Source organism: Canis lupus, chromosome 32 (genome assembly GCF_048164855.1).
Source record: "Canis lupus baileyi chromosome 32, mCanLup2.hap1, whole genome shotgun sequence".
In the NCBI taxonomy this organism is placed as follows: Eukaryota; Metazoa; Chordata; class Mammalia; order Carnivora; family Canidae; genus Canis; species Canis lupus.
This window is the reverse complement of record NC_132869.1, coordinates 33,242,760-33,266,851: the sequence shown is the minus strand read 5'-3', so window position 1 is coordinate 33,266,851 and position 24,092 is coordinate 33,242,760. Positions and strand designations below refer to the sequence as shown.

The window sequence follows — 24,092 nt, the reverse complement described above, 5'->3', positions numbered from 1 at the left end:
TTTATTTATTTAAGTAATCAACACAGGGCTTGAACTCACAGCCCCAAGATCAAGGGTCATATACTCTTCCAACTAAACCAGCCAAGGGCCCCAGCACTTTCTTTTTATCACCCAGTAATATTCTATTGCATAGCTATACCACATTTTATTTAACTACTCATCAGTTTTGGACAATTAAGGTGTTTCCACTTTTGGCTATTAACGAATAATATGACCATGAATCTGTGTATATGTTTTCATTTCTCTTGATAGATACCTAGAAGTGGAATTGTTCAGCATATGATAGCTCCGTGCTTAACCTTTTGAGAAACTAACTACCAGACTATTTGCCCAAAGTGGTTGCACTATTTTACATTCCCATTGTGGGAGTTTCCAATCTCTCCACAAATCCTCATCAATACTTATATTGTTTGTCTTATTTATTATAGTCACCTACTAAGTGTAAAGTTGTATCTCATTGTGATTTTGACTTAAATTTTCCTGATGGCTAATGACTATCTTTTCATGTGCTTATTGACCATTTGTATATTTTTGTTGGAGAATTATCCAGATCCTTTGCCCCCCCCCCTTTTTTTTTGCAACTTAGTATTGTGTGTTGGCTAGATTTTTAAAGGAAAAAAATTTACTTGCTTAGGGCCATTTCACTAATATATTACAGAAATCACATATTAGGCTAAAATATAGGGAACTAGGGACAGTAGTTTTTCTTTGATACTAGAGTCTAAATAAAGTAATTAAAATGTGTTTTGACAAGTTATTAGCAAGGGCTCTGTTAGTATAAACTCATGGAAAAAGACCTGTAATCTTGTGCTTAAAACTTTTTTTAGGCATGAAGAGCACAGCGGTGTAGGTAACCCACAACTTACTGCTGGTTTTGCTCTATCCCTCATGCCTTTTTAAAATACCTAAATCTGAAAAAATGTCATGCTGTTAATGATTATGATTTAGGTAGACTAGTAAACTAGTTAATGATCTGACTCTTCTGTAACTTGATTCCTTTTATTTCTTTTTTAATAGATTATCGATGTCATAGATAAGGAACTAATTCAGCCTTTTGAGATTCTGTTTGAAGGAGTTGAATATATTGCCAGAGCTGGATGGACTCCAGAGGGAAAATAGTGCGTATGTTAAATTGTCACTTCTTTACAAGTAATTTAGAATCCAGAACTTTAGAAATGTTTACGTTACTACGCTTGCCCTTCAGTTGGAGATGCCTTTATTATGTAAATTTGCAGAGTTGTTATTTCCGCACAGAGAATTCGCCCTGAGCTAAATGGACTTGTGGATTTGTAATTCTATATGCAATTACTGCGTTGTAATGCCGAAGTTGTAATGCCTAAGTTGTAATGCCTAATGCCGTCTCTTACATAGCCAGTCATGGTTTTAATGTTTTTTTTGTGTGTGTGTGGTTAAATTGTATGACTTTAAGGCTCACATGAAGGAACCTATATTTTTTTATTATATAATTTAAGCAAAAATTTTTGTAGAGTTTTATGTGAAGGTGATTACATATAGTTCCTAAAGTAGGCAATAGGAGTTTCACAAGGCCGGAAATTGTTGACACTAAAGGGAGAAAACAATTTCATAGGTCATCTGTGGTTTTAAGAGTTTAAAGAAAACCACTTTTTAAAAAACTCAAGCCTAACTTTAGAAAATAAGTATACAATAAGCTAATACTTTTAATTAGCCGCTTCTAGGTGATAATCTAACATTTACTAAAGCAATTCTTTGTGATTACAGAAATAATTGATGGGTATTAAGGAAGAGAGTAGGGGGATATTCATTTTCTGAGAGCTTGCTTTATTTTTGGTGCTTTTTTGTTTGTTTGTTTAAATAGTGCTTGGTCCATTCTACTAGATCGCTCCCAAACTCGCCTACAGATAGTGTTGATCTCACCTGAATTATTTATCCCAGTAGAAGATGATGCCATGGAAAGACAGAGACTTATTGAGTCCGTGCCTGACTCTGTGACGCCACTAATTATCTATGAAGAAACAACAGACATCTGGATAAATGTACGTATGTTTTCTGTACTCGGTTACATATTTTCTCAGAATGCCGAAGCAAGTGAAGTTTCATAGCAAACTATCAAAATGAAATTTTTAAATTCAAAGTAACCATGAATGTTATTTGCTTAGTTTGAACATTTCAAATTGGAATGATGGTTGCAGAATGGAATGGTTTGTAGATAGAAAGTAGGTGTCATAATAAAAAAGATATCATTAAAAAAAAAAACATAGATGTCATTGAAATGACATCTTCTTGGCTACAAATTTGCCCTTATTCCTGGACACATCAGGTATTGAAAACAGCATCACAGTACCTCTGAGGAGGACTAGAAGAGACTTTCAAGTTGACAAACTATACAGAATTTACCAATCTGTGATTGAGTTTTTTGGTTTCCAATTTAGTGGGAAAAAACTTAAGATACAAAATAAATAAAGCCAGATCACTCTTTGGCTGAGTACAGGCTTCATATTATTCACCTTTCAACTGTTATAATATTTCTCTTTGGAAAAGAAAAGTAGTAAGATTTTAGGTAAGAATAAGTAATAATATTCTGTAGTAAGATTTATATCATTAAACCTCATGCCATGTTTCAAAGGATTACAGAGATGGTGAGCAAGCTTTTGGTCAATTTTTCTTTTTTCACCATTTGGGAATATTTATTTCTCAATGGAAGAAGTCTATGACTAAATTAAGATAAATCTGAAAGGACCAGACCAAATCTATATTAGAAATGTACAAAAAAAAAAAAAAAAAAAAGAAATGTACAGTACCCACTAGCACTGCCAGTTATTTACATTCCAAAATGTATTTACCAAGTAATTCTTTTTTCTCTAGCTTAATTGAATTGTTTATGTAGTATTTTCATTAATGTGTATAGTAAATTAAGCTATTCATTTTACAGATCCATGACATCTTTCATGTTTTTCCCCAAAGTCATGAAGATGAAATTGAATTTATTTTTGCCTCTGAATGCAAAACAGGTTTCCGTCATTTATACAAAATCACATCCATTTTAAAGGAGAGCAAATATAAACGATCCAGTGGTGGGCTGCCTGCCCCAAGTAAGAAATCCATTTTTATTTGAAATATATATATATATACACATATGTTGGGGGCAGAAGGTGGGAAGGCAAGGTAATATAATGTCTCTTTTGCATACTTTATAAACATCAGTACTTGCTTCATTAAACAATACATAAATTAAAAATATACATATATGAAATCACAGGACAAATTGGTTGATAGATAATGTAAGAAACTACTAATAGTGAGTAATCTCTGAGAATGGAATTACTTATTTTAGCTTTCTACTTTTGCCTTGACTGTAATTTTTAATTAAAGTGAGCCCAAATCATATTGAGATTTAAAAAATTGTTTTTAGGGGCACCTGGGTGGCTCAGTCAGTTAAGCGTCTGCCTTCAGCTCAGGTTACAATCCCAGGGTCCTGAGATCAAGCCCTACATCAGGCTCTCTGCTCAGTAGGGAGCCTGCTTCTCCTCCCTCTGCCTGCTGCTCTGCCTGCTTGTGCTCTCTCTCTCTGTGTGTGTCAAATAAATAAAATCTTTAAAAAAAAAACTTTTTAAAAAGTTATTTTTAGGGACTCCTGGGTAGCTCAGCAGTTGAGCATCTGCCTTTGGCTCAGGATGTGATCCCAGTCCGGGGATCGAGTCCCATGTTGGGCTCCCTGTATGGAGCCTGCTTCTCCCTCTGCCTGTATCTCTGCCTCTCTGTGTCTCTCATGAATAAATAAATAAGATTTTTTTAAAAAAGTTATTTTTATATGTTTTTTGTTTTTTACATACTGGGTCATTTTCTTTTAAGATTTACTTATTTAGGGCAGCCCTGGTGGCTCAGCGGTTTAGTGCCAGCTTCAGCCCAGGGTGTGATCCTGGAGACCCGGGATCGAGTCCCAGGTCGGGCTCCCTGTGTGGAGCCTGCTTCTCCCTCTGCCTGTATCTCTGCCCCTCTCTCTCTCTCTCTCTCTCTCTCTCACTCACTGTGTCTCTCTTAAAAATATTTTTAAAATCCTTAAAAAAAAAAACAGATTTACTTATTTAGAGAGCAAGAGAGAGCACCAGTATAGGGGAGAGAGCATGAGTTGAGAATGGGGGTGGGGAGCAGAGGGAGTGGGAGAAGCAAACTCCCCACTGAGCATGGAGCCCAACATGGGGCTTAGTCCCGGGACCCTGAGATCACCACCTGAGCAGAAATCAAGAGTCAGGAGCCACTTAACTGACCAAGCCACCCAGGTGCCCCTAATAGGTTTTTTGTTTTTTTTTTTTAATCTTGTATGCATCTACACTGAAGTTAATATGATTATAGCTCTTCAGATTGATATAATTGTGTTGCCCAAAGTGAAATTAAATATTGTATCAGCTGAAGTTAATTTATCTTTAAAAAGTGATGGTTTTCCTTCTGGGAAATCTAATACAGAATGGATATGTAAGCCTAGAAAAAGTGAAATGGTATATCCAATAGGTCTTCTGAATTTGTTTTTGTTATTTTATTTTATTTTATTTATTTTTTTAAGATTTTATTTATTCATGAGAGACACAGAGAGAGAGAGAGAGAGAGAGAGAGAGCGGCAGAGACACAGGCAGAGGGAGAAGCAGGCTCCATACAGGGAGCCCTACATGGGACTTGATCCCAGGACTCCAGGATCACGCCGTGGGCCAAAGGCAGGCACTAAACCGCTGAGCCACCCAGGGATCCCCTGTTTCTGTTTTTTTAATTGAGTTATAGTTTTCTACCTTATTAATATAGAGTTTATTTTGGAATAGTAGGCATTTTATGATAGTGTTATATGCTTAACTGCCATTTGTAACTTAACAGACTCAATATAGCCATTTAATTGTGGCAAAATGTACATAACAAAATCTACCATTTTAACCATTTCAGTATACTGTTGAGTGGCATTAAGTATATTCATATTGTTAGGCAACCATAACCACTCTCTTCCTCCAGAACTTTTTTCATCTTCCAAAACTGAAACTGCCCAATAAATAATTATCAGTTTAGCTTATTGCTCCTTCCCCTCAACCTCTGACAACTACTTTTTGTCTGTATGATTTTGACTAATCTAAATACTTCCTATAAGTGGAGTTATACAGTATTTGCCTTTTCATGTCTGATTTATTCACTTTGCATAATGTCCTCAAGTGTTACCCAAGTCATAGCATTTGTGAGAATGTCCTTCCTTTTAAAGGCTGAATATATTAATTTGTATGTATAGACCACATTGTGTTTTCCATTCATCTGTCTATAGACATTTTGAGTTCCTTCCACGTTTTTGGCTTTTGTGACTAGAGCTGCTATGAACATGATGAGTATACAGATATCTGTTTTGAGACCCTGCTTTCAGTTCTTTTAGGTATATACCTTAGAAGTGAAATTACTGGATCATATGGCAATTCTATTTTTAATTTTTTGAGGCGCCATCATATTCTTTTCTGTGGCAGTTGCAACATTCTACGTTCCCATCTGCAGTGCTCAGAGGCTTCAGTTTATGACCATTCTTGACAACAGTCGTTATTTTGTGTGTTTGTTTGTTTGTTTTGGATATAGCCATCCTAGTGGGTATGAAGTGGTATGTCATTGTGTCTTTGACTTGGATTCTCTAATGACTAGTAGCATTGTGCATCTTTTCACATGTTATTATCCATTCGTATATCTTCTTTGGAGAAATGTCTGAATCCTTTGCCAACTTTTCAAGTGAGTTGTTTTTCTCAACAAAGGCCTTTTAAGTATCATTCTTATTGGGGGAATAGCTATATCATAGGACTAGCAAAATAAATACTGCCTCTGACTGTTACTTTCCTTAGCCTAATTTTTTTAAGCAGACTGGATCTTGTTATAACTAAGATGAAGAATCTCTTCATTGAGAGCCTTAGTTTAACTTGGCCCTTAGGGTGAAATTGGCCTTACCAACTCCTCTGTTTTTGATAAATTAAATCCACTTAGGAAATTCCAGAAATTATAGTGATGAAAACTGGTCAAAGAGCTGTGAATAGTAGTTGAACTAAAACAGTACTTGGTAACTTTTAAAATCTAATACTCCAGTTGAAGAGTGTAAGAAAAGCTGTTACCCCAGTTAATAGTCCTTTCCAAAGCCTAACCTCTTTGTTCCCTCTCAGTTTCTCTTACTGGGCTCCTCAGTTTATCTACCTCTTCTTTCCCTTCCCCTCCTTTCTTTTGAGACTTTTCTGCTCCAAGTCTTCCTTTTTCCTCGATACCCACTTTATTATCCCACTCCTCTACTGGCTATAATGTGAAGTAGTATTTGTTATATATATTGTTAAATAATATTTATTTTCTGGACATAAAATTTAAAGTACTAAGTTGAATTTTTACATCTAAGAAAAAATAAATCAACTTTTTCAACCTTATTGGGACCCTAATTAAGATCCTACCATGGAATGCCTAAATGCCTGGGTGGCTCAGTGGCTGAGTGCCTTCAGCCCAGGGTATGATCTCAGGGTCCTGGGATTGAGTCCCACATCAGACTCCCTGCAGGGAGCCTGCTTCTCCCTCTGCGTCTCTCATGAATAAATAAATAAAATCTTTTTAAAAACCATAAAAAGGGGAGCCCCGGTGGCTCAGCAGTTTAGCGGCACCTTCAGCCCAGGGTGTGATCCTGGAGACCCGGGATGGAGTCCCACATCGGGCTCCCTGCATGGAGCCTGCTTCTCCCTCTGCCTGTGCCTCTGCCTCTCTCTCCTGTGTCTCTCATGAATAAATAAATAAAATCTTAAAAAATAAATAAATAAAAATAAAAAATAAAAACCATAAAAAACCCTCTACCATCTCACCATCTCATCCTGTCCCCAGCTGTCTCTTTCCATAGTGCTGCTAGGCAGAGAAATGGTTTCCATTTTTTTAACCTCCTCCTTTGGTCACTGGCCACCAAGAGAGTCTTCTTTACTGAGACAGAATCTCATAGAGACAGATGGGGGCATGTTGGCATTTACTGTATAAAACTTTTTTCTTTTGTGGCTTTTAAAGTAGTTTGTTGCTTTTCTAGAGGAAATGCCTTGTCAACCCATTAGACTTCTAGGTCTAAGAATACAATTGCTTTTGAGTTCTTTTCTGGCTTTGCCATCAGAATCTGTTTTGCTGTTTTCACTTGATTTACGTGGATCCTTCTTCTGTCATTATTCCAGAGTATTGTGAAGACTCATAACTTAGAATTTTTTTAACTGTAGACTTATTAAAATGAAGGTGAAATTCACATAACATTAAATGAACAACTTTAAAATGAACATTTTAAACCTTTTACTCTTTTTAAAGATTTATTTATTTATTGGGGGGAAGAGGCAGAGGGAGAGGGATCGAGAGAATCTCAAGCTGATTCCCCACTGAGTGCAGAGCCTGTCACAGGTCTGTCTCATAGCTCTGAGATCATGACCTGAGCTGAAATCAAGAGTCAGATGCTTAGCTAACTGAGCCACCCAGGCACCCCTTAAATAAACATTTTAAAATGAAGTGGCAGGGTGCCTGGCTGGCTCAGGCGATAGACCATGTGACTCTTAATCTCAGGGTCATGAGTTTAAGCCCCACGCTGGCATAGAAATAACTTTAAAAAAATGAAAATATTTTTAAAAGAAAGATGAACAGTGGCATTAGGTAGGTACATTCACAGTGTTGTGTAGTCATCACCTGTGTTTAGTTTCAAAACATTCCATTACCTCAGATATAACTTGAATTTTTTAATGTACCTTTTTGGAAAGAGTTTTATAAAAAAAGAGTTATTCATTGTTTCATTTGCTTATAGTTTGATTCAGAGTGCTGAATGATAACTATGTTTATCTTTAGGTGATTTCAAGTGTCCTGTCAAAGAGGAAATAGCAATTACCAGTGGTGAATGGGAAGTTCTTGGCCGGCATGGATCTAATGTATGCTCTTTTTTTCTACTGATATGTTTGGTCAACATTTGCTGTATTTATGCAGTACTGAAAAGCAGTAGTACAACTTTATATGACCCCAGTGTTTTGACAATATTAAGTTAGGGCCTAAAAGAACTCAAGGTTTAGAAAGGAAGAATCTTAGTTTAAGTTATAAGTCGCCAAAAAAGTAAATAAATAATAAAATAATTTTTAAAAAGTTATGAGTCACCCATTTTATAGCCCTGGTATTAGGTGTGTTCTCATTACTTAAGTTCACCATTTTCAAATATAGTGTTGCTACTTAATAAGGAAAGGGCTAGTCCATATTTTCTGAATCTGCAAAAGTTGTGAGTTGGAATATTGTTTGAAAATTATTTTTATATCTCTTAATGTCATTTCTATACATTAGAAATTGGATTTACTACTTCTGAGGTAGTGATTCTCTTTCACTTATCTATTTATCTTATCTCACAAATTTAAAATTCTATCCACCATCTACAAAGTGGCTAACATACATACAGAGTGTAGATTGATGTGGAAAAAGAGGAAAATCCACCTCTTTCCTCTTAGCTTGTGGCTTTCTGTGGCAATTCAATGAATTCTAATTTTTTTCTTTTGCCTTTCATAGTACTTGTGTCTATTTGAACTTTTAGTTATGTGGTTAGTTTCCCGAGAGCTCTAAGAACTCCATCCTTTATGTGTGTGATACATTCAGTTAAGTTGATTATGCTACCAAGATTTAATGAAGGCCTATGATTTTCCTCAAATTGATTTGGAGATTTAATGAAAGATTATGTGTACTAGCTACTATAGAAGTCACTCATAGTCCCCAAACTAGTTAAGGAGAAAAAATGAAGATCCGGGTCTCAGGTTTGGTTTTGTTGGTAAAAATTTTAGAATATCATAGGTAACCATTAATGTCTAATTTCCACTGAGGGTCTCACATGGCCTTCTGGTTATATATCCAAAAAATATTTTTTTCCATTTAGGGGCCTTGGATATTATTGTCATTTGAGAAGAATCTTACTGTGGAATTCTAAGTTCTGATAACAAAAAATTACACTCTTGTAACGTTCCTACTGTATAATGGTTGGATAATACTGAGGAATCCACAGAATTGTATTTACACAGATCTGAATCTTATTTTGGCAATCTAAATGTCCTTCTATTACTTGCATTTATATGCATCGATTTTCTTCTTTATGTCCTGCTTACTTACTTAATTTGTTTGTGCCTCTTTTTCTTACTCTTCTACATCCCCTCTATCCTTGCTTTATTTTGCTTTATTTTTTTTAAGTTACCTTTCCCCTCTGCTTTTACGTGACCTTGTTCCCACCCAAAGAACGGCAATAATTGGGTAAAGCTTTAAGACCTTTTTTTTTTAAGATTTTTTTTTATTTATTCATGAGAGACACAGAGAGAGAGAGAGAGAGAGAGGCAGAGGCACAGGCAGAGGGAGAAGCAGGCTCTATGGAGGGAGCCTGATGTGGGACTCGATCCTGGGTCTCCAGGATTAGGCCCTGAGTTAAAGGCGGCATGGATCAGCTAAACCGCTGAGCCACCCAGACTGCCCCAAGCTTTGAGACCTTTAAGCCCATGTGCTCCTCACTGTTGAGGAGTGGTTCTCAAAGTATGGTCCTTGGGCCAACCCATAGCCTGAGCATCACCTGGGAACATTTTAGAAAGGTAAATTCTTGGGCCTACCCCAGACCTTCTGAATCAGAAATTCTGGTGGTGGAATGCTGCGATCTGCTTAACAAGCCCTTCAAGATTATTCTGATACTTCTGTCTAATAAAATAGTTACAGAAAACAAAGAAAAGAGCCATTATAATCAGGGGTCAGAAACTAACCTGTTATTTCTTCAGTTTTGAAAGGCCTGACTCCAGCTGCTAGGTCAAGAGCAGAACCTGTCCTGACCTTTTGCACAGATTAACACATACCTATGAAACTTCATGAATGTTTGTTCTGGCATTTCCTATCACTTGTATCCTTTCTATATACATGTGTCACGTAGCCCTACTTAATCTCAACTGTGTTTATTTCTGTACCTATGTAAGCTAGAAAAATATTTTGTAATGAAGAAGCAGCTTCCTAGAGAAAAAGTGGCATTTAAAAATACTTGTTTTTGGAAATGTATCTTTGTTTCTTTTCTGTGTAAAAAAAAAAATTTGAATTTCATTAAACACTGAGTAGGCTAATATTTTAAACAGATAATAAAAGCTGTTTATTTATTTAGACTCTTAAGTGTAATTTGGGAAGAATTCAGCTGTGAGTTTACTTACAGTTTTTTTGAGTTCCAAATGAAGACTTAAAAATCTTATCCATACTTATTTATAAACTATACCAGTACTGAAACTGTAATTGAGTTCAGTTATTTCCCAACCGACTAGATAAAACACTTTTGCAAGTTTGTACAAAAGACCAAAAAAGTACTACTTAAGATAATACTGCACTAAGAGATATACAAGATTCTAAAATGAGACTCTTTTAAGTGGGCATGAATGGTTGACCTAAGGGGTGATACAAGTATGTTTTTTCCCTTTAAAGTATTGTCATTTTAATGAACTAACTCTTGAATTTTAAGAAAACGCACATTTTGACCATGTGCGAAACTAATAATAGCATGCAATTCATGTGTCCTTTTTCCTTGTGAAAGAGATTTATTCTTAGGTATAAGTCATAAGCAAACCAACTCAGGTTTATTAACATTGGTGGCAAAAAATTTTTAAGAGGCACTAGTGAAAGAGTGACTCAAATGTTTCTAAATGAAATTGGGAATTGTTTGTCGAGTTACTAGCTTGGCCAAGGTCCCGTCAGCACTGATTTTTCTATTGTTGTTTTTTGGCAGATCCAGGTTGATGAAGTCAGGAAGCTGGTATATTTTGAAGGCACCAAGGACTCTCCTTTAGAACATCACCTATATGTGGTCAGTTATGTAAATCCTGGAGAGGTGACAAGGCTGACTGACCGTGGCTATTCCCACTCTTGCTGCATCAGCCAGGTATTAAGTCCCTGTTGGAAAAGGGTTTCCTATCCTATAAAAAAAACCTTCTGCTCATGTAATACTCCTTTAGAATAATGTGAAAATCGGTGAAATTGGCCTGTCAAAGTCTGATTCTCTGAAGAAAAACTTTAAAAAGTCTACTCTTAACGTCAGCATTGTATATGGACATAAATGGTCAGACTCTTACCATACTCCTGCTCTAGCACCAGTGCAGATATAGCACCTTTTTTACTTTTCCATGGGGAAAAAGTAATTGTTTCTCCTTTCTCTAGCATTGTGACTTCTTTATAAGTAAGTATAGTAACCAGAAGAATCCACACTGTGTGTCCCTTTACAAGCTCTCAAGCCCTGAAGATGACCCAACTTGCAAAACAAAGGAATTTTGGGCCACCATTTTGGATTCAGCAGGTACTCATTTCCCTGAACCTGATTTCAAGTAGGATTATACATAAGTACACTAAACCTGTTTCGTATGTCCACATTTCTCACTTCTCACCACCACTTGTCCCTGAGCTGCTGAGTTCCTGATTGATCCCATCATTCCTATTCTGTCAACCACCAAGTAAGATGGGTTACCTCCCACTGTAGGCAGGAGCAGGTTTGGAAGGCCTTTTTGAAGTTTTTTTTTAAGTAATCTCCTATACCCAGTGTGGGACTCAAACTCATGACCCCAAGATGAAGAATTGCGCACTCTTCCAACTGAGCCAGCCAGGCATCCCTGGAGGGCCTTTTTGAAACTTAAGAATAAAATAGTCATAGTAGCAGCTAGGAATGATTTGTTCACATGTTTGGTGATTTCTCAAATGAAGATAATGTACACTGAACTAGTAAGACTCTGAGCAGGGAAGCTGCAGCTTTAGGGAATAACCAGCTGGTAGCTTTCTTAACTTTTAAAACACTTGCAATGGCCATCTTAATAAAAGATAGAACACTAGTTCTATGTGGGAATGAAGAGCACTGTGAATTATCTATTTTTTAAATGCTTGGTTTCTTAAAAAATGGAATAATTTTATGTATCTTTAATCCACTTTGTCCCCAGATCTTTTTTCCTGTTAAGTATTTTTATTCATGAATATCTGCTAAGGGATTAAGAAATTAATGCAAAGCCACAGGGTATGTTCTAATGTCCACAAGTAGAATTTGTAATATGGTGGTGATCTCTGCTTAGATTGTAACATTATCCAGTATACACAGACTTAGGATAGGTCCGGTATATCTTTGGTAAACCAAAGACTGACAGTGAGTTACTGTTTTGGGTCCTGGTTAGGCTAATTCTCTAATGATCAGAAACAAATGTTTTTTGAGCACTGGCTCTGAGCAAGTTAAATTGACTGAATTAAATTTGTGCTTCCAGTTTCTAATCAGGTATATGGCTTAACCATCATCAAGTTACACTGAATCAAGCACAGAGTATTTGTATAATTTCATATCTAAATACCTCCTAGGCTCCAAGGATTATTCAGAATATTGTGTATCTACTTTTGAAATAATTTGATATGTTTATTAGATTTTGTTTTTTTAAAGATAAATGTTCTTACTTAATTTCTTGCTTATCACTTGAAAGGGAGATGGTCGGTTATTCTGTGTGTGGTTATGGGTTTATGGGTTTTTTTCCTTGCTCTCAGATTGCAGAGCTCCAATAAGAACTCCTTTTACATACTCTTTTTGTTATCTCCTCCTCCCAGGTCCTCTTCCTGACTACACCCCTCCAGAGATTTTCTCTTTTGAAAGTACTACTGGATTTACGTTGTATGGGATGCTGTACAAACCTCATGATCTACAACCTGGAAAGAAATACCCTACTGTGCTATTCATATATGGTGGTCCTCAGGTGGGCATATTTACTTAAACTTTATTTAACTCCAGTATAGTTAACATACAGTGTTTTATTAGTTTCAGGTATAGAGTATACTGATTCAGCAATTCTGTACATCACCCAGTGCTCATCACAATAAGTGCACTCCTTAATCCCCATTATCTATTTCACTCATTCTCCACCCACCTTTCAGGTGGGCATATTTATATACATACATCTCTATGTATACATATATATTTTTTAGAATTGTTTTTTAAATGTCTAGTCAATTATTCAAGTTAATATTTGAGCATTATTGGGCCTCTGCTGTTACTGACTCTGGCTTATAATTCCTGTTTAGAGGGGTGCCTGGGTGACTCCGTCGGTTAAGCATCTGCCTTCAGCTCAGGTCATGATCCCAGGGTTCGGAGATTGAGCCCCATGTCAGACTCCCTGCTCAGTGGGGAGTCTGCTTCTCCCTCTCTCTCCCACTGCTTCTCCCCGTGGCTCGTGCACTCTTGCGTGCGCGCGCGCTCTCTCTCTCTCTCTCTCTCTCTCTCTCTCTCTCTCTCAAATGAACCCATGTTCATTATGCAGCATTGTTCACAATAGCCAGAAGATGGGAACAACCCAGTGTCCGTTGATAGATGAATGAATAACCAAAATGTGGTATATCCATACAAATATTTTTCAGACTTAAATACAATGACAAAAAATAATTAATTAATTGATTGATTGATTAATAAAGTGGGATGACGTTCTGATATATGGTACAACAAGGATAAACTTTAAAGACATTATGCTAAGTGAAATAAGCCAGAGACAAAAAAGGAGAAATATTGTTTGATTGCACTTGTATGATGTACCCAGAAGAAGCTAATTCATGGAGACTAAAAGTGGGATAGAGATTGTTAGGGACTGGGGGAGGGATAGGGAGTTATTTAATAAGATACAGAGTTTCTTTTTGAGATGATGAAAAGATTCCAGATATGGATATTGGTGATGGTTATATAACAGGGTAAATACCTAATGTCACTGAATTATACACTTAAAATGGTTGAAATAGTAAATTTTATGTATATTTTATCATAATAAAAAGTCTTGGGGTGCCTGGGTAGCTCACTTGGTTGAGCATCCCACTCACTTTTGACCTAGGTCATGATCACATGGGTTGTAGAATTAAGCCAAGGCCCTGGCCGATCTCTTCACTCAGTGTGGGGTCTGCTTGAAAGATTCTCTCCCTTTGCCCCCCGCCCCACTTACACTCACCCATGTGTGCCCTTTTGTTCTCTTGCTCTTTTGCTCTCTCTCTAAAAATAAATAAGTCTTTTTAAAAAGTCTTAACCAGTGCAATTAAAATAAAATTGTTCAATTGTTTGTAGCACTTATGAATACAAATACTTCTTTACACTTACTGGAATAGTTTCTTTCTCAGAATATTCTGTTCATTTTGCAGAGAAATTTCCCCATGCGACTACATGATAAAATGACTCTGGCCTTTCAACTTATTGGGAAATCATTCATCCTCTTATTTGTTGACTGAAGAGGCTCTTTAATATAAGACCAGATCTTTTTAATAGCACACAAAGCCTTGTTAACTTTGATTAAATCTTATTATCAGTCCAGACTCTGTTTTTTCTTGGCATATATTCAGGTCAAAGTGGGAATCTGCTGATTGGCAAGAGTCACAATTTGTGACATGAAGTGAGTTACTTTGTCACTAAGTATAGCAATGTCTATAGTTGACAGAAGTGAAATCCAAGAAAAGCAAATATTTCTGATTAAAGTCATCTAGGCTTAGTTCTTTAACCTTTTATTGATAACAGCTGTATATTTTTAAATGTTTCTTTAACAAATCCATGTTGTGTTTCCTATGTGCCAGACACTGTTCTATAAATATAAATGCACAAGAAAGCAGGCTAAGTGATAGCAGGACACAGGTTTTGAAGAATTGATACCGAAGGACACTTTTGAATTCTCAGTGCCAAAGGGCATTATGTTTAAGTACCTTCTTCCAGAAGGAGCAGGCCTCTGGCTGCCTAGGCACAAACACTGGCTCTTGGGGGAAATGTTCATAATAGGCATTTGAGGCCATTTTTGTGCATGACCACAGGCAAAGATGTGAAGTAGTTTTGTTTTTTTTTTTCTTTAGAGATTTATTGATTTTAGAGAGAGAGCGCGAGTGCAAGGGTATGGCACAGAGGAAGAGGGAGAGTCCCCAAGCAGACTCCCTGCTGAGTGCAGAGCCGGACATGGGGCTCAGTCCCACTACCGTGAGACTAGGATCCAAGCAGAAACCAAGTGCTGGACACCCAACCAACTGTGCTACTCGGGAACCCTGAAGTAGTTTTCTTTAAATACTCTTTTTTCAGCTCCCTCCCTTTTGCCCCTCCTCCCAAGAGATAAAGGGAAAACATTGTTAACTATACTGGAAATAATTTAAAAACTTTTTATTTTTTTTTAAATATTTTTTTTTAATTTTTTTATTTATTTATGATAGTCACAGAGAGAGAGAGAGGCAGAGACACAGGCAGAGGGAGAAGCAGGCTCCATGCACCGGGAGCCCGATGTGGGAATCGATCCCGGGTCTCCAGGATCGCGCCCTGGGCCAAAGGCAGGCGCCAAACCGCTGCGCCACCCAGGGATCCCAAAAACTTTTTAAAAAGAAAGCGAAAACCTCATTCTCCTATCTCCATTTTTCATTCATTCATTCAGCAAGTAGCATTGAGTTCCTATTATGTACAAAGTACTATTCTAGGCAGTGAGGATACCATAGCAAACAAATCAGACTAATGTCCCACCTTCATGGAGCTTAATGAGGAAAATAATAAATGACTAGACATATAAATGATACAACTTAATAAAATGGAAGTGTTTTAAATAATTATTGGGAAAGAGGATGGCAGAGAGACTAAAAGGATAATTCTGATAGGAAATTCAGGGAAGGTCTCTGAGAGTACATGAGATGAAGGAGTGAACTACATTAAAGATCTGAGGGAAGAGCATTCCAGACAGAGGGAACAGTAAATATCAAGGTCCTGGGGATTAGAATCAACTAGGAATAATTGATAATAAAGTTAGAGTATAGTGTACAAGTAGGGATTTGTTATGAAAGGACTGGTCAGAGAAATAGCCAGATAATATAAGATCTTAAAGGCAATGGTAAGGATCTTCGAATGAGATCTAAACTCTACCATTGGAGGGAGCTAAGCTATAAAGTCTTACATAATTTGCATTTTAAAATCATCCATCTACCATGTGAATAGACTATAGGAGGACAAGAGTAGAAACAGGAAGACCAATTTGACAGTTGTTACAGTGATACTGAATATCCAGAAATTCAAGAAGAAAAAGATTATCTACACACATACAGCACACACACCCCAGTTTATCCCAGTAAATGCTCAGTATACATTCATTGCTTGAAGAAGATGTTGATTCTTAATTAAGTGGCTGATTTGGTTTTCCCATTGGTTTCAGTCAGAAAAAACTTTTCATTTTGGGGGGCGCCTGGGGTGACTCAGATCTGTTAAGCACCCAACTCTTAGTTTCAGCTCAGGTGGTTATCTCACAGTTGTGAGATTGAGCCCTGCCTATGAGATTGAACCCTGCATAGAGTTCCATGCTCAGCAGAGCTAATGATTTTCTCTCTTCCTCTTCCTCTGCCCCTCGCTTCACATGTTCGCTTGCTCTGAATAAATAACTCTTAAAAAAAGCAACTAAATTTTTCTGCTACTGACCAGGGACAACCCCCGAAGAGACAGAGAATAAAAATGACCTGATTTATCCTTGTCTCTGTCATTTGAATGACACAGTTCTTTGGGGGTAGCAGTAATGATTTTATTAACTTTTTCAATGGGGCAGGTTAAATCTTTTGTCTCATATGTAATGAATATCTTGGTTACAGTTTTAAAGTCTGTAGTTGCTCAGTAATTGCCCTGAACCTTGAGTGTGAAGTTGAAAAAGAAGCAACATAAACATGAAAAAATTTAAGTAAGTTTAAAAATAAGTCAGGGACAGGGGAAACAGGGAGTTCCAATCAACAAGCACAAAATCTCAATTATGCAAGATGAGTAAGTTCTAGAGATCTGTACAGCATTGCCTTGTAGTTAATGATACTATATTGTACGTTTAAAATGTTGGTAAGAGGGTACATCTTGTGATAAGTGTTCTTGCCACCAGAAAATAATTTCATCTTAAAAGCAAAATAATACCAGAAATTCAAGCTTTCTCCTTTTCATAGTACCCTGCCTCTTATATTTTTTTGTATCACCATATAATAAATTTCACTGAAGTTGTATTTCTTCCTCAGGTGCAGTTGGTGAATAATCGGTTTAAAGGAGTCAAGTATTTCCGCTTGAATACCCTAGCCTCTCTGGGTTATGTGGTTGTAGTGATAGACAACAGGGGATCCTGTCACCGAGGGCTTAAATTTGAAGGCGCCTTTAAATACAAAATGGTGTGTGAGCATACAAACATTTTTCTTTTAAAGACATTTACATTTTCTGATTCATTGCTTGATGTGAAATCCCAGAGAGTGAGTGTTGGGGAAAGGGGCTGTGAGTGAGAGAGACAGAGAGAGAATGTGTGTGTCTGCCTCTGTGTGTCTGTGTTAAGAGTACAGGGATGGGAGGGAAGATACAGCTTGATATTCACTAGGCTAACTCACATCTACCTGTCTACCAGTATATAACTTTGGGGAGCTGAGATAGAACCAGTTTTACACAGAAAAACCCTCTCTATTTTGTATGTCCAGCTTAGTCAGAAAGCAGCACCATAGTTTTCAGCATCCTGTGACCTATTGAGAGGAATAAATGAGATTTGTTCTGTCCTCTGTGAAGAGAGAAACCAACTGGTTAGTGCCTTCCTTGTGACAAGCCTCTTTCTCTCTACAGGAAGCTTTAAATGCTACCTTTTAGAGATGCCCCATGTCCTTTCTGCTGCTTTGGGAAATGATGAGAATCCGATGTTCCTTTTACACAGTAAGGCAGTTACTGTGTTTGCCAGTGTATTGGACATGCTGAGTAAGACATGGGATTTTCTCCCACACCCAGTTCTTTGACCTTATGTTGTATTCTCATGTAAGTTTTTTGGTTTTTATTTTTGTTTTTGGCTCAGTAAAGTGAGATTGTGTGCACTGGCAGGCCTAGTAATACAGACAGGGTGGTGATTATAGGAATTAGGATTTAATAGGTGTTTAAAGAAATAGCTTGTGTTCAGTTCCTAGAAGTAGATGATGGGGAAATAGGAGAATAAGACCTCAAGAGTAATTCCTTCTGCTTTACTGCATTAAGTTTTAAAAAGAAGTAAAATTAGTCAACCACTTAAGGGGGCTAATTTTTTGTCTTTGGGTATAGGAAGGCTTGTTACAAGGAAAATGCTGACCTCTTAGCAGACAACAGAACAAATGGAAAGAGGAAATACCCATATAGCAAGAAACAGTTTGGGTCTCAGGAGGAAAGAACTTTGTGACTAAGGGTTAACTAAACTCTAGGGTTGACTAGCAACAGAAACTATAGGCCCTATCTCTAAATAGACTTTAAAATTTTTTTCAGGCAACAGAGTCTCAATTGATAATGAATTTTTTTTTAAACTACAGTTATTTTTAGTAAAAAACATTTATCAGCTTTAAAAGCACTCTGATAATGAGACTTCTATTCATCAGAGTCAGTGAAATGTTCTCCCTTTTTTGACAGGGTCAAATAGAGATTGACGATCAGGTGGAAGGACTCCAGTATCTAGCTTCTCAATATGATTTCATTGACTTAGATCGTGTGGGCATCCATGGCTGGTCCTATGGAGGATACCTCTCCCTGATGGCATTAATGCAGAGGTCAGATATCTTCAGGGTATGTGACTTCCTATTGTACTTCTTTTTGCAGTGGGGTAGAATTTTCTATAAATTGAGGATATGGGAAAGTGCCTATTTTCTAAAGGTTTACAGAGTTGGCAATGTTATAAAATGTTAGGGTTTGTGTATCTAACAGTCATGTGAGATAATAGATGTTATCTTGTCAACTACTGATAGCCATGTGAGATATCTACTATCTATATTAAAACACACTTGTCAACTTGATGACCAGTTGTTGGCTATTTATAGACATGCCAAAGATTATGGAAGATAGTCATGATTAGTAAAACACACACATACACACATATTAGATTATAATTAATTATTTAGTTGCTGTACTGCAAGCTCAGAGGGCAGGGATTTGTGTGTACTGATATATCCTCAGTAGCCACGCACAATGCTTGGCACATAGTAGATCTTGAATCAATCTTGATTGAATGAATAACATATTAAATATATATATAAGTGATGGTTATGATTTTAGAAACAATTTCCTACAAAAATTTGCTGGAAGGAAATATATAAAGATGCTAAAAAGTGTTAAGAGAATGGCAATTATGAAATTTTTTTTTGGTATTTCAATAACATGATTTTATCTTTGGGTGAAAAATAATTTTAAGAATGGAAATGATAGGGTTTTTGCTTTTGTATGTATATTCAGATAGTCTTTATAATAATAAACTCTGAAAACTGCCATAATTTTCATAGGCTTGCAGCCGTCAAGAAAGTAATTAGAATATTTAAGTATAAAACTGTGTGTGGGAACCTTAAAATGAGGAAAGTGTTTCGTGCTTAAATATATTTCATTCACTGTTAAAAATTCTGTATTGCCAATAGAAACCAAAAAGAAAAGGAAGAAAAATAGAAATGACTGCTTTTCCTATATAAAGCTGACACTTATCACACCTTTTTCCCCCAGTAGCAGGAATGAGTTTACACTGAGGCATTCATGTGTTCTAGTTCGGTCTCCTTTTTTAACAAAGGGGTCCCGTGTGTATATTTCATCTAGCCCAGGTTAAGGGTTTGGTATGTGGCATGCCTGTGGAACATTAAGCTAACTGACTCACAAAGTATCAAATTCTTGACCTTGGCACTCCACTTTGATTTTCTGAGTTGCCTGAGATCATGTATGCACCAGTTGTGAGGCTAAAGCCTAAGGATAATTTTAGCCTATAAATTTGCAGTTACACATTCTTATTGCTAGCCATTCTTTTTTGGACCACACTTAACTGTTGCTGTTGTCTTATGTAGGTTGCCATTGCTGGGGCCCCAGTTACTCTGTGGATCTTCTATGATACAGGCTACACAGAACGTTATATGGGCCACCCTGACCAGAATGAACAGGGCTATTACTTAGGATCTGTGGCCATGCAAGCAGAAAAGTTTCCCTCTGAGTAAGTTCAAGCTTTAATATGCTTGGGTGGGTGGGTGGCTTAGCAGTTGAACGTGTGCCTTTGGCTCGGGGCGTGATCCTGGAGTCTCGAGATCAAGTCCCATGTCGGGCTCCCTGCATGGAGCCCTGCTTCTCCCTCTGCCTGTGTCTCTGCTCTCTCTCTCTCTCTCTCTTTGTATTTCTCATGAATAAATAAGTAAAATCTTTTAAAAAAGTAATAACGAAAACTGCAAATACTGCAAAACCGAGACTAATATTTTATAGATTCTCAAATAGCATAGCTATTTCTCAAAGCTGAATTACAGGCCAGTTCTTATAATTTGGGTTTTTTAAACAAGGTATATTTGAAGCAATTACTGTGCTGAAAGAAGTTTAAGTACATAACTGTTTCAAGGTAGAAAAAATTCTGTTTCTGCTTAAATATATTCTGTAGATAATGTTTATGATTTTCTTTCCCTAGGAAAATGCTATGATTATTGATATATGCTAATATCTTCATAAGAAATTGAACGCATGATTTTCATTACGTGTAGTATCTGGTTACTGTATTACAAATTTATTATTGAAAATGTTAAATTCTTATTTTAACATGACAGTACAAAGAAGTTAGCTTTATTCATATTAACTATTATATAGTTACATGTTTTTATATAATTCTATTGTATATTATATAACTATATGTAGTTCTATACATATATAATTATAATATTAACAAATAGTTATGATTAAAGGCCTTAAGCAGTTTTCCTAAATATTCTTTTTTTTTTAAGATTTTATTTATTTATTCATGATAGAGAAACAGAGAGAGGCAGAGACACAGGCAGAGGGAGAAGCAGGCTCCATGCTGGGAGCCCAACATGGGACTCGATCCCGGGACTCCAGGATCGCGCCCTGGGCCAAAGGCAGGCACCAAACCGCTGAGCCACCCAGGGATTCCCCCTAAATATTCTATTTTGCCTAATCCTCTAATATTTCCATTTCTCCAGACCAAATCGTTTACTACTTTTACATGGATTCTTGGATGAGAATGTCCATTTTGCACACACCAGTATATTACTGAGTTTTTTAGTGAGGGCTGGAAAGCCATATGATTTACAGGTGAGTTCTTCATTTTCTAATTGAATTACGTAGTAATTAGTGATTGATTACTTTGAAATATAATAACTATGGAGTAAGGCTGAGTTTTCAGCTGTGACCACTCTCTGCTTAAGACATCTGAAGTCATAGGCATAGTTAATAGTGCCTCAGTTGGGTAAAAATTAAAATTCTGCCAAAGTTGGGCTTAGAACTGGCCTGTTGGATTCTATGACTTGTGTATCTCTAGCTGTTTTCAGTTTGTCATCATGGAAAAGATGACAGGAGTCTATTCAGTATGCTCCTTTGCTTTTCTTCTTCCCCTTGGAAGGGTAAGGAAATGCTACTTGATATCACTGTTTTAAAGGATTTGTAGGACCTGATTGACATTGGAACAGAAAGCCACAAATTAACTATACCTCCATTGCTCTATTATTCAAAAAAGTGGTTTTAAAAGGTAACCTGAAAAAAATAAAAAATAAAAATAAAAGGTAACCTGTTCATTTCTTCCTCCTTTGTACTTCTTTCACAGATTATGTGCTCATAAGAAATGAAAAATACTACTTTTTCCTCTTTTATGTTTCAGTTGACATTTATGTCGGTAAACTGTGAGCTATTTGTCTAGCAGCAGTTCTCAAGCATTTTGGTCTCAGGACCCCTATACATCCCAAAGAGCTTTCATTTATATGGGTTGTGTCTGTCAGTATTTCTCATAGAAGATATTAAAACAGAGAAAGTTTGGTGTTTTTATTTTTTAAGTTTATTTACTTATTTAAGTAATCTCTATATCCAACATTGAACTCGAACTTATGACCCCAAAATCAAGAGCCACGTGCTCTTCCAACTGAGCCAGCTAGCCATCCCTAAAGCTAAGAAAAACTTCAGATATTTTTTTTAAAAATAATAATAAACTATTACATATTAACAAAAATAAGTTTTTGTGTAGGAGAAAAGCTATTTTCCAAAACAAAGAAACAAAAAAATACTGAGAGAGGTAGCATCATTTTTACATTTTCATAGAATCCCTTTAATGTCTAGTTTAAGGAAGACACCTGGATTCTCATATTTGCTTCCACGTGCAATCTGTTGGGAAGTGTCGTTTTGGCTAAAGTATACAGTAGTTTCCCATTATGTACAGTTTTGCTTTCTGAGATTTCAGTTAACCCACAGTCAGCTGTAGTCCAGAAGTAGACAATCCTTGGGGCACCTGGGTGGCTCAGTTTGTTAAGCGTCCAACTCTTGATTTCAGCTTAGGTCATGGTCTGAGGGTTGTGAGATGGAGCTCCGTGTCAGTCTCCATGCTGGATGTGGGGCCTGTTTAGGATTCTTTCTCTCCCATCTGCCCCTCCCATGCTATGCGCTTTGTCTCTCTCTCTCTTAAAAAAAAAAAAAAAAAAAAAAAAAAAAACAGCAGATGATCCTCTTTCTGACATAATGTCAGGTCAGTAGCAGCCTAACGCTGTATCACAATGCCTGTGTCATTCACTTCATCTCATCACATAAGCACTTTATCATCTCATATCACAAGATAAGTGAGCAGAATACAAGATATTTTGAGAGAGAGAGACCGCATTCAGGTAACTTTTATTATATGTGTTGTTATGGTTGTTTTATTTTATTATCAATTATTGGTTTTAATCTCTTGTGCCTAATTTATAAACAAAACTTTTATCATAGGTATGTACGTATGGGAAGAAAACAATATCTATAGGGTTTGGTACTGTCCGAGATTTCAGGGCATCCGTTGTTGATCTTGAGTGTGTCCCCTGTGCATAAGGGGGGGACTACTGTATGAAAAAAATTCAGCCTCACAGACTATGTAGTTAAGAAAGGGGAGGAAGGCCTCCTGGTTGGCTCAGATGGTTAAGTGTCTGCCTTTGGCCCAGGTCATGATCCCAGAGTCCTGGAAGTGAGCCCCGCATCGGGCTCTCAGCTCAGCAGGGACTCTTTTTCTCCCTCTGCCTTCCCCTGCTCATGCTCGCTCGCTCTCCCTCTCTCTGTCACACACACACAAATAACCTCTCTCTCTCTCTCTCTCTCTCTCTCTCACACACACACACACACACACACACACACAAATAAACAAAATCTTTTTTAAAAAAAAGGGGGTGAGGAATACTTTAGATAATTGTGGATATTCTTCTTTTCTTTTTTTTCTTTTGGATATTCTTCTTCAATACTATACCAAAACTGGACAGATCTTAGTTTCTTAAAGGTTAGTTTTAGTGTGGAATCTGAAGCCATAACCTATAAACATTTCATACTATGTTACATTAAAATCTGTTGGGTCTTGGGGCAGCCCCAGTGGTTCAACAGTTTAGCTCCTGCCTTCGGCCCAGGGTGTGATCCTGGAGACCCAGAATCAAGTCCCACATTGGGCTCCATGCATGGAGCCTGCTTCTCCCTCTGCCTGTGTCTCTGCCTCTCTCTCTCTCTCTTTCTCTCTCTGTGTATGTCTCTCATGAATAAATAAATAAAATCCTTTAAAAAAAAAAAGGTTGGATTTTTGGATCCTGTACTTCAAATGGATCTTTTACAAATACATTGGTCATCTGTGTGATATCAGTCTTCTCAGTATTGGCTCATTTCATTACACAGTATTTTTTAAAATCACATATACTACCTCTAATCCCATCAGAAAAGTTTGTAAGTATGGGGAAGCTCATTGACCTTGTAGTGGTAGATACAAATTTTCCAGAGTTCTAATTTTTACTTAAAAGCTCAAAATTTGTGCTCTCTTTGGCAACACATATACTAAAAAGCTCAAAATTTATCATTGGCAATAAATATTGTCAGTGTTATCCTTGAAGTGACCAGCTCACTTCATTCATTTCTGAGCACATATTTACCAGATACCCAAATCTGAATCACCATAGTTGTCGTCATTCTTTCAAGTTGAAAATGCGAACATTACAGTTCAGCTTGTAACTCAGTTGCCTAAGTACTTTTCCTTGAGATATCCTGTCGCAGAATTGCTTTTTGCTTTCTTCCCATTTTGTCACCACAGAACATTTAAAAGGTTAAATTCAGGGGGTGCAATTTAAAGAACTTTTGGTTTTTACTACAAGTGCGTGGTGATGAA

The 24,092-nt window shown here is 36.9% G+C and overlaps 1 protein-coding gene across 5 annotated transcripts in view; it reads left to right on the top strand.

Moving 5' to 3' along the window:
* The window catches only part of DPP8 (dipeptidyl peptidase 8), an 81,480-nt gene that overhangs the window by 38,321 nt on the left and 19,067 nt on the right, over positions 1-24,092 (top strand). For 3 of the 5 annotated variants that reach the window (XM_072809183.1, XM_072809182.1, XM_072809181.1), the window contains exons 10-20: positions 1,018-1,118; positions 1,838-2,015; positions 2,912-3,071; positions 7,822-7,901; positions 10,742-10,894; positions 11,170-11,305; positions 12,583-12,728; positions 17,005-17,151; positions 18,389-18,541; positions 19,795-19,937; positions 20,923-21,034. In XM_072809183.1, the coding sequence (XP_072665284.1) occupies positions 1,018-1,118; positions 1,838-2,015; positions 2,912-3,071; positions 7,822-7,901; positions 10,742-10,894; positions 11,170-11,305; positions 12,583-12,728; positions 17,005-17,151; positions 18,389-18,541; positions 19,795-19,937; positions 20,923-21,034 (1,509 nt within the window). Of the gene's footprint in view, positions 1-1,017; positions 1,119-1,837; positions 2,016-2,911; positions 3,072-7,821; positions 7,902-10,741; positions 10,895-11,169; positions 11,306-12,582; positions 12,729-17,004; positions 17,152-17,587; positions 17,774-18,388; positions 18,542-19,794; positions 19,938-20,922; positions 21,035-24,092 lie in introns of those variants that run through there. The other 2 variants (XM_072809185.1, XM_072809186.1) reach the window with 2 other exon arrangements.